We start from the raw sequence: 10,500 nt of genomic DNA, 5'->3' as shown, positions 1-10,500 counted from the left end.
ATGTGTCCTGACTGGGAATTGCACAGGTGACCTCTTGATGCATGGGACAATGCTCAACTAACTGGGACACACTGGCCAGTGTGAGCCTTTGTTTTAAAGTCTGTTTTGTCAGATATAGGTATTGCTACCTCAGCGTTACATTAAAAAATTTGCATGAAATATCCTTTTCCATCCCTTCACTCTCATCCAGTGTGTGTCTTTTGTTCTGAGGTGGGTCTCTTGTAGATAGCATATAGTTGGGTCATGTTTTTGTATCCATTCAGCTACCCAATGCCTTTTGATTGGAGCATTTAATCCATTTACATTCAGGGTTATTATTAATAGGTACTTATTGCCATTTTAATTCTGTATGGCTAGGATTCTCTCTCTTTCTTCTCATCACAGCAGTCCCTTTAGCATTTCTTGAAATGCTGGCTTGATGGTGATAACTCCTTTAGCCATTTTTTTTCGTCCCGGGAAGCTCTTTATTTGACCATCTATTCTGAATGATAGCCTGCTGGATATAGTAATCTTGGTCTCAGATCCTTGCTTCCTATTACCTTGAGTACTTCATGCCATTCCCTTCTGGCCTGTAGAGTTTCTGATGAGATATCAGGTGTCAGCTTTATGGGGGTTCTTTTGTAGGTAACAGTTTGCTTTTCTCTTGCTGCCTTTAAGATTCTTTGTCTTTAATTTTTAGCATTTTAAAATATGAAGTGTCTGGGCATGGGCCTATTTGGGTTCTTCTTGTTTGGGGTTCTCTGTGCCTCCTGAACTTGTGTGACTTTTTCCTTCACCAGGTTAGGGAAGTTTTCTGCCATTACTTCTTCAAACATGTTCTCTATCCCTCCTCCATTTCTGCCTCTTCTGGCACTCCTGCTATTCAAATATTTTTATGTTTCATGTTGTCCCATAGCTCCCTTATGCTGTCCTCCTGTTTTTTTCTTTTTAGTTCTCTGATTGGTTGTTTTCAACCCTGTCTTCTAATTCACTGATTTGATCCTCAGCTTCCCCTAATTTGCTGTGTATTTCTCCAATGTGTTCTTTATCTGTGCTATGGCATTCTTTATTTCTGTTTTCATAATTACTATATCTTTTCTCATGCTGTTGAGCATCTTTACTTTATTCTGAATTCTGTATCGGAAACATTTCTTATCTCCATTTCATTTATCTCTTCTTCTGGAGAATTCTCTTGTTCTTTCATTTGTGGGTTGTTTCTTTGTCTTCTCATTTTGGCTGCCTGTTTGGGTCTGTGACTATGTATTAGGTAGATCTGCTATGCCTCTCAATCTCTAGTGCAGGACAGTGTCAAATGCTGTTTCTGACTAATTAGGCTAGGCAAAGACTCAAAGCCTCCAGAGGATGCCTCTGTCTATAGACTGGTAGGATTCTATCTTGATTCCCTCAGGCAATCATCCTGGTGGGGCAACTGCTTCTGCCTGGAGTCTAACTATTATTCTCAGTCTCTTAATTGGCCTCAGAAACGTCGCATCGTGGGGTAAGGTGTTTTCTCAAAGGGTGGGTCAACTGTCTTCCCCCCAGGCAAAGTCGACTGTATAACAAATGTCTGTGTGAGAAAGATGACCTCCACAGCATGAGGAATGACTTAGCACAGGAAACCAGGGTGTCTACCTTCTGAGCTCTGACCCCAGAGCCCCTGATCCTGGCTTTCTGCTCACACAGCTCCAGTCCACTCTGCCCTCCCTCTGCAGGAGCACAAGGTGGGTGGCTCCACAGGGAATTTTGTACTTTGGCCCCTTAAGAGGGTGCCTGAGTTTCCAGCTGTCTCTCCCTAGCGGACAGCAACCCCGCTGCTTTACACAGCCAAATGTTATGTGGACACCCTTCTCAGTTCTGATGCTCTCTACTGGGGGACCCAGCTTGGGGATTAGACCCCAGAGTTCTCAGTGGCAACCCTCCATCACTGAGGTATCTTTCTGGATCTTCAGTTGCTGTCTGTGAGAGTTCGGCCAGTCTTTTCGTGCCTCTGCCCCTCCTACCAGTCTCTACACAGTCTCCACTTCAGTCCTCGGTTATTAGGGTTCTCTCCAGTGAGTCTCTGTTGGTTATTCCAGAAATTTTTCTGTATTTTAGTTGTAACTCCAGTTTGGTCCTGGGAGCGTGTCCGTGCAGCACCCACTTACTCTGACACTATTTATAATCTGTCTAATCCCACTGCTATTTTGTGACATTCTTCTTGATGGATTTAGATGGGGATGAACTTTTGAACCAAGAACATCACCATTGACCTTCCTGTACCAGGTGGAGCCTTTCCTGCACTTTGTCTGAAGTTTGAAGTGTCAGGCTCCCACTGCCTGAGTCCACACAGACACTGGACATCACCCTTCTCCAAAAAAGAGAGCAGTGAGCTCTAAGAACAGTCTGTGCCAAAATGTTTTTGCCAAATATTAAAAACTGAGGTTGTCAGCACCACACACTGTAGGGACGGACGTGCATTTCACAGGGTGACGCCCACGGCTCTGAAGCTGAATTCAGAGGCAGGAGCAGGCTGGCCGCCTGGTGGAGCTATGCTGGAACCCAGCCTTGCCTCAGCTGCTGCATGGGCCAGTCAACAGGTTCACATTTCTTTACACAACTTAGATGTGAAAATACCCATCAAATGAGAGGATGGAAAGCGTCAAACTTCATCACTGTGACTTCTCTTAGTCATACACACCGACGGTTGTCCTGAGGGGCGGGCACTGCACAGAGTGTCAGGGGTGGTAATGAAAGAGCATGTGGCACTTCCTGCCTTTTTTTAAAATATTTCTATTGATTTCAGAGAGGAAGGGAGAGGAAAAGAGAGATAGAAACATCAATGATGAAAGAGAATCATTGACCAACTGCCTCCTGCACACTCCACACTGGGGATCAAGCCCGCAGCCCAGGCATGTGCCCTGACCAGGAATTGAACCATGACCTACTGGATCATAGGTCAATGGTCAACCACTGAGCCATGCCAGTTAGGCTCATCCTGCTTTTAAGAGGCTTGTGAGATCAATGAGAAGACAAGCCCTTTAGATCGAACAATCAGAGCCAAAAAAAGGAAAGTTCTTTAGAACCAGGGTGCAGAGTGTAATAGACAGTTCAGGAGGACTAAGGGCCACTGCCCTCACTCCTCAGAGGCAAGGCCCAGGCTCCTGGCCCCAATCTGTTTCCTGCTCCAGAGGAGTGGCCACAGATCTCATAGCAAGTCTGTGCATGAGGCAATAACCAGACACACAGTCAGGTGCTCCTGCTGCTGGGGAGTCTGAAGGAGCCACGTATGAAAAAGACAGCAGTAGACTTGCCTGGGGCTGCTACTGAGTCAGGAGTGACCACAGTGGCTACAAGGACCAGGGCACATGCCAGTCATGACGCAGGAGACAGGGGGATACTTCCTGTGCTTCTTCCATTACAATAAGGCCCTACTACTTAAGATTACCCTTACAGTCCACACATATGATACATATAATGAATTTTTATAAGAGACCAAGAAGGGATACAACACCCAAATATGGCACTTAATCTGGATTACATAAAACACTCATGAAGTGGGGAGAGACATCCCTGAGGCAGGCCGCAGCTATGGCTCAGGTACTCATGTGTAGCTTCCATTGTGTGTATATTTGAAACAGATGGAAAGGGACAGGTACTGGAAACAGAGGTTAAAGAAGTCAAAAGTGTTCCCTAGGTAGCATCCGCCTCAAGGAAAGAAGCATGGAAAGGAGTGAGGATGATGCTAAAGGGGCCTCTGTAGTCACCGGAACCAGAGTGCCTGCTCTTGATGGGAAGTAACCAGGGGAAGGCTCCCTTCTCCAGGGACCAGTGGGCTGGACAGTCTTTCAGTGTGTGCTGGGGTCTGATGAAGAAATGCCCTCCTCCCACCTTCTTGCCAGTGCTGCCTCACACTCTGCAGGCACCTGCATGTCCAACCAATTACAGCTTCATTCATGAGTATCTGTTTCTGAAACCCTTCTCCCCTAAATACACTAAATGCTTTCTCGTTCAGAAAGTGTTAACAGAAAATACACCTTAAACTTGACTGGACTTTTTCTTATTAATGTTTCAGTTATACCACATTCAACATGACTTGGAAGAAAAGTTATATTTTACCACCCTTCCCCCAAATCACAGTAAAACAGTCAGAGAGAGGAGAGAAAGAGGAACTATGACAGGGAGACAAGCTGGGGTTCCCGGAACTAAATAGAGTAGGGGAGGTTACCGAGTGGGTGCACTTCCAGGAGAGTCAAAGGGATGAGCCGGGCGAGGTCTCAGGCCCACGGGGGGCGCAGGAGCACCCTCTCCCTCGGAAGCAGGTCTGTGCTGGAAGGCACTCAGCTCTGCTGTAACGGGATCAGGCAGGACGGGGGTGAGGGCGGGCGTCTGGGAAAGTGGTTCATTAACTATAACAATAACACTAAACAACGGACTGTTGCTTCAAGAAGCATCACTTCTTTCATTTTCATTTCAGCAAGAACAAAAGAACAACCCAGGATTTAAGAACCAAATTCCTTTCCCATGACGTAGTCTATGATCGTCAGAATAAAATTAACTCCTTGCCCCACTCTGCAAACAAACCAAGAAAGAGAAAAAGGATTTTGTCTCTAACGACTGTTACCTAATGAAGTTGACCAAGATGTAATAATCAGTCATCAGGAAATGAATCCAAACAACGAGAGTCCTAATAGTTCCCCGAATGTGAGAAAGACTATTTCTACTAGAACATGAAGATTACGGGGGATCAACACTTCTCCAACAGCACTTTACACTAATGGGCATAGCTCTCACACATGCAGATGTGTAAACTAATGGGAATAGCTCTCACCCATGCAGACATGTGAACTAATGGGAAGGAGCTCTCACACATGCAGACGTGTAAACTAATGGGAAGTAGCTCTCACCCATGCAGACATGTGAACTAATGGGAAGGAGCTCTCACACATGCAGACGTGTGAACTAATGGGAAGTAGCTCTCACCCATGCAGACATGTGAACTAATGGGAAGGAGCTCTCACACATGCAGACGTGTGAACTAATGGGAAGTAGCTCTCACACATGCAGACATGTGAACTAATGGGAAGTAGCTCTCACACATGCAGACGTGTGAACTAATGGGAAGTAGCTCTCACCCATGCAGACATGTGAACTAATGGGAAGTAGCTCTCACACATGCAGACGTGTGAACTAATGGGAAGTAGCTCTCACCCATGCAGACATGTGAACTAATGGGAAGGAGCTCTCACACAGGCAGACGTGTAAACTACTGGGCACTAGCTCTCACACAGGCAGACGTGTCAAGCATATACGGAAGAACTCCATCCCCTTCCTCCATAAGAACAGTCCCTGAACAAACAGGAGTGTTTCTCCCTAACAAGTACGTGTTCTCTTCCCTAGGAACCCCCTACTCACCCGACTTCAGCCGGGGGCTGCACACCTGCTGTTCCTAACAGATACTTCCTGTTCTGATGAAATGGCAAAGTTATCCTGAACCTAAGTGTTCAGTATCTGAGTGTTCAAACATCCCTCTGGAGTAACTTCTGTCGCATTTACTTCAATGCGTTCATCCTCACATCCCTCAAGTGTCTTCTTCAAGGCGCTGGACCCCGTGTTTAAGTTCCCTCTTACTCCACTTGGAACAGAACTGTGTGGACCCTGAAGCAGGCGCCTGGTCTCACCAGCCAGCAGTTGCTGAGTGCGCCTGGAAACCCACTCTCGACTGCCTCCTGCTGCTGAAGTGACTGTGGCTGCTGCTGCGGCAGAAACACACCCCTGGCTCCCGAGGCCAAAAACACATGAAAAGCTGATTTCCCTCATCTTCAAGGGTCAGGTCTCTGCTCTAAAGTCCCGGGCGCCTGGGTAGTGACACCTGAGGAAGAGAACAGGCTTCCTGTTCAGTGGTGACAGCAGCAGACAATGCACTGTGGACTCCACTGCTGGAACTCGCTTATTTAGATCCATACCCTTCCACATTCTTACAGCAATAAAAAATAAAAATAAAAACCTAGGATACACACCAGCAATTCTAGCTCATTCATTTGTTCCTGGTTTAACAGAGAGCACAGAAATATTCATACAGCAACTCCATGAAGAATGTGTTTTTGTTTTGTAGTAAAAATGGAATAAACTGTGATGTGTTTTTCCATTCGCTTTAATATGTAACATTCAGAAGTGCTCGTATAAACACTGACTTTTACATAACCTGACTAGTATCTGTCACGTCCTTCACCAACAGGAGTAAACATTTGCTGAAGGAGAGAGAGGAATAGAACCTCAGGACCCAGAACCAAACGTCCCAGGACCACTGCTCTACCCCGCCCACAGCCACTGCTCTACCCCGCCCACAGCCACTGCTCTACCCCGCCCACAGCCACTGCTCTACCCCGCCCACAGCCACTGCTCTACCCTGCCCACAGCCACTGCTCTACCCCGCCCACAGCCACTGCACTGCCCAGCCCACGGCCATCCAAAATCCACTTGTGCGACTTCAATTTCTCATTAACCGCTGGGTATCCCATCACAAGCCTAAACCTATATGTTTTTACCTCCCCTTTGGTTTTAAACAAACAGTATGGCTAAGGGATGACAACAACATCAGTGAGTTTATGTTGCCTAAAGACACAGTCCCTGCCTGCCACCAACCCCACACTCACCCTCACGGCGGCAATGGGTCTGGCAGGTGCTGCAGCACTGCGCCAGCTCCATGCGCTCCCACGGCTCCCTTCACAGCTTTATCCCCCAGGGCTCAGCCTGACACCCTGTACAGAGCAGGTGCTCAAAAACGTGTCCTTTAACCTTCCAAATGCACTTACCCTTCGAAATGACACGACATAAAACGTGTCTCCCCGCCTGTGGATGGCATCAAAGAAGTCTTGGTAGCTTCGGGGGAAAGCGTAGTACACTTGGAGCTCCCTCCCCGAGGGCCTGCTGAGAGAGGAGGCAGCGTTCTTATACCACAGACTGTCACAGCGTTTCAGAAGCATCCATTCTAAGCCTGCGTCTGCCTATGGGAATCTCAACCAAAATATGAGCAGCCTTTCGGCAGTTTCTAGAAGAGCTGTAAGATTCAATTCACTGAGGCTGACTCGCTTCTGAGTGGAGGCTCAGGTAGTCACGTGCGCTGGGAGGCACGGGGAGGTCCCAGGAGCAGCAGCCAGCAGCTTTCTGCCCCGGCGTGTGTGCCGCTGGGTCTCTGTGAACAATGCGTCTGACAGCACCGCTCCCCACTGTCAGCTTAGGACTCAAGAACACGCCGGCCTGGCTGTGCCTGCCTGCCCTCCTCTTCCAGGGGGTGTCCTTGGGGAGGCCCAGCTCTGAGCAGCCCTGGTTTCCTCGCCAACAAAAGGACTGCAATGGGTGGAGGCTGAGAGGCGTGGGTGAAGCACCCAGCCTGCTCGGCTGAACTGCTCAGCTCCGCTCTCTGCCACCTCGCTGCAGAGCCAGGACAGAGCCGCGGCACCTCCGACCACGCCCGGCCCCAGATCCACTCAGACGACAGTGACACAGCTCTCAGCAGTAAGGGTCTTTCACTGTTCAGCACAATAAGCCAACACACATAGGTTAAAGGAGAGTTAAAGAAATAATGCTTATTTTTCTCCAAAAAGAAAAGCTTACATGTTTTTTTCTACATTCTTCTTTTGTGTTTTCAATAAATTTATTGTTTTTCTCAATTAATTTTTGTTAACTTAGGAGGAGAAAAGAGTGGCCTAAAAGGAAATTAATTATAAGTGAGTCCTAAGAACTTCCTTTGAAATAATTCCATCTGCTCACTAGGCCATTTCTGACTATAGTGTCTTGAATATACAGTCAATCATTACTCATGACATTTATGTTCTGTGGACACTGACTCAGCAAACAGTGAACCACTCCCCTAAGGGACAGCAGGGTCAGCAAGCCCCTGGCTGCAGCGCTGTCATCAACTGACCAACGTGTCACCTGGTTTTCTGTGTTCTGTTCGGATACCTTCTGACCATGTACTGTTTGCTTGCTAACTCTGACCTCGGGTGGCTCTGGTCTGACTGAAGCTCCCCCAACAAGCCGCTTCTCCCGGGTCACCGATCCGCCCTCCAGCGCCGGGAACATCAGCGCTCCCCGCACTTGGGCCATTTTAAACAGGGAAATTGCCAACCAAAAGCACAGGGATGTGGGGACCATGGCACTGACACCTGGGAAGGACACCTGCCCCAGGAAGCAGGGCGCTGCCCTGGTGACCTCACCTGGGAACAGCGACGCACATTTGCAAACGACCATGAAAGCGATTTGCGTATGGATTTTGGGGTCACAAGGACATCTTAGCAAGCAGGTGGGTTCACAGATACAGAATCCATGACCAGGTGCGGCCACAATCTCTCACCTGATGCTGGTGGTCTCTGTGTACTGGACAGCCACGAGCTGAGAGCCGGAGCCCTGTCCCAGAGCGCCCTGGAAGGAACAAAGGACTCAATGTAATGAAATCATATGAAGACCTTCCGATACTGACTCATTCTACATTCACGTTTAATGAATATAGTTTTTTTCATATAGTTTTTTTCATGAATACTCTGGCATATGGAGTTTATATGACTCAGTGCCAACACAGAAATCAGAACTCCTGTGGTCTCATTCTGGACTGAGGGATGTGTCCCATGGAGGTCATGACATTTAAGACACTTCCCATAAAGTTTTTTTAAAAAATAGCCCGAAAGTTTAGTCCAAGCATCACAAGTTTTATGACCAGGTCATATAAGTATTATTGAAAATATAACAATTTATGCTTGTTAAAATAATTATTTTCCCAATGAAAAGTTCCTCAAGAACAAAAGATTCTTAATAAAGCTAGATCCTACTGTTTACTGAGTTAAACACAAAAACCTTCATGCCTAAATACAGCTATGGATGAAGCCATCATTAAGGAGAGCTCCCCAAAATAAGCAAGACTTGTCCCTAGACTCAGACATGACCAGGCTGTAAAAAGCTGACTCATACAGACATTAGGCAAATAGAAACTGGACAAGCCATTTAGCTATCAAAGACTTAACACCAATTAACATAGAAACCTCTGAAAAACTGGTAGAGTTTTGACATTAGTAGTTATAGGGATTGGACAAAAGATCAAAATCAGCAGAAATGTGAGTCAGACAGTACCATGGAAATGAGATTTTACCTAACACTTTCAGTTTTGTTGTAAATTTGTCCACTCTTCCATCTAGTCCTGTCAGTTTTGCTTTATGTATGTTGAAGCTTTGTTATTAGGAGCCTATGTATTTAGAACTCTGTCTTCTTCATTAAGCGTACTCTCATCACTATGAAATTTCCATTGTCACCTCTTGTAATATTCTCTGTCTGGAAGTCTACTTTGTCTGATTAATGTAGCCACAGCAGCTTTCTAATACTTAATGTTTGCACAGTATCACACTTTTCACCCATTAATTTTTCATCTATGTGTGCTTATATATAAAATGAGAAGCCCGCTGCACGAAATTCATGCACGGGGGAGGGGGAGCGGGGGGTCCCTCAGCCCGGCCCGCGCCCTCTTACAGTCCAGGACCCCTTGGGGAATGTCCAACTGCCGGCTTAGGCCCCGGGGGGGGGGGGGGGGGGGACAGGCCTAAGCCAGCAGTTGGACATCCCTCTCACAATCTGTGATACCTCACTCCTTACCACCCACTTGCTCACTTCTTATTGCTTGGCTCACTGCTCCTTAGCACTGCTGTGGAGGCGGGAGAGGCTTCCACCACCGCTGCTGCACTCACCAGCCATGAGCCAGGCTTCTGGCTGAGCCACTGCTCCCCCTGTGGAAGCACAATGAGCAACTGCCCCTGGTGGTCAGTGGGCATCACAGAGACTGGTCGTTCCAGTTTTTCTGCCGTAATGGTCACTTAGGCTTTTATTCCATAGACTAGAGGCCCAGTGCACGAAAATTCATGCACACGTAGAGTCCCTAGGCCTGGCCAGTGATAAGGGCCTACCAGGTTCCCCGCCTGCCTGCCTCCCCGCCTCCTCCTTCCCTCGCTCCCTCAGCAACTTGCCACAGCTGCTGGTCACCTGCCATGTTCTGGGCCACCCCCTGGTGGTCAGCACACATCATAACGAGCAATCAAACTCCCGGTCTCCCAAACTCCCGAGGGGACACTTTGCATATTAGCCTTTTATATATATAGACTAGAGGCCCGGTGCACACAAATTTGTGCACTTGGGTGGGTCCCTCAGCCCAGCCTGTGCCCTCTCGCAATCTGGGGCCCCTCGGGGGCCCCTTCCCCATGGGGTCCGTTTATTGGGGGGTTAGTCAAAAGGGGGCTGGCTAGGGTGGGGTAGGGCAGCAGCTTGTCTGGCCCCCGAGAAATCCAATTTGAGTCCAGGGCCTCGTCTGCTTCGAAGCCAAAGTCTTCCTCCACCTTTATCTGCACGGCAGCCAGCTCCGGAGTCAGCGGGACTCCCGCACGGCGCTCTTCCCATGGTGCTCGCCGCCTCTTCCGCCCGCTGGGCCCCTCGCCAGGGGCCGGGCTGCTGGCTTCTGCTGGTGCTGGCATCCTCCTGGGTAGGGACAGCCCCTTTCTCCAGAGG

At 48.2% G+C, this 10,500-nt stretch overlaps 1 protein-coding gene across 1 annotated transcript in view; it reads right to left on the bottom strand.

Moving 5' to 3' along the window:
• Positions 1–10,500, bottom strand: part of ATF6 (activating transcription factor 6) — a 136,090-nt gene that overhangs the window by 54,171 nt on the left and 71,419 nt on the right. The window contains exons 13-14 of the mRNA XM_015563550.1: positions 8,312–8,379; positions 6,771–6,885 (exon numbers count right to left, since the gene is read on the bottom strand). Coding sequence (XP_015419036.1) covers positions 6,771–6,885; positions 8,312–8,379 — 183 coding nt within the window. The remainder of the gene's footprint in view (positions 1–6,770; positions 6,886–8,311; positions 8,380–10,500) is intronic.

This window comes from Myotis davidii, unplaced genomic scaffold, assembly GCF_000327345.1.
Source record: "Myotis davidii unplaced genomic scaffold, ASM32734v1 scaffold1059, whole genome shotgun sequence".
Lineage (NCBI taxonomy): Eukaryota > Metazoa > Chordata > Mammalia > Chiroptera > Vespertilionidae > Myotis > Myotis davidii.
Note: the sequence above shows the minus strand (reverse complement) of the source record. Positions and strands in the feature narration are given on the sequence as shown.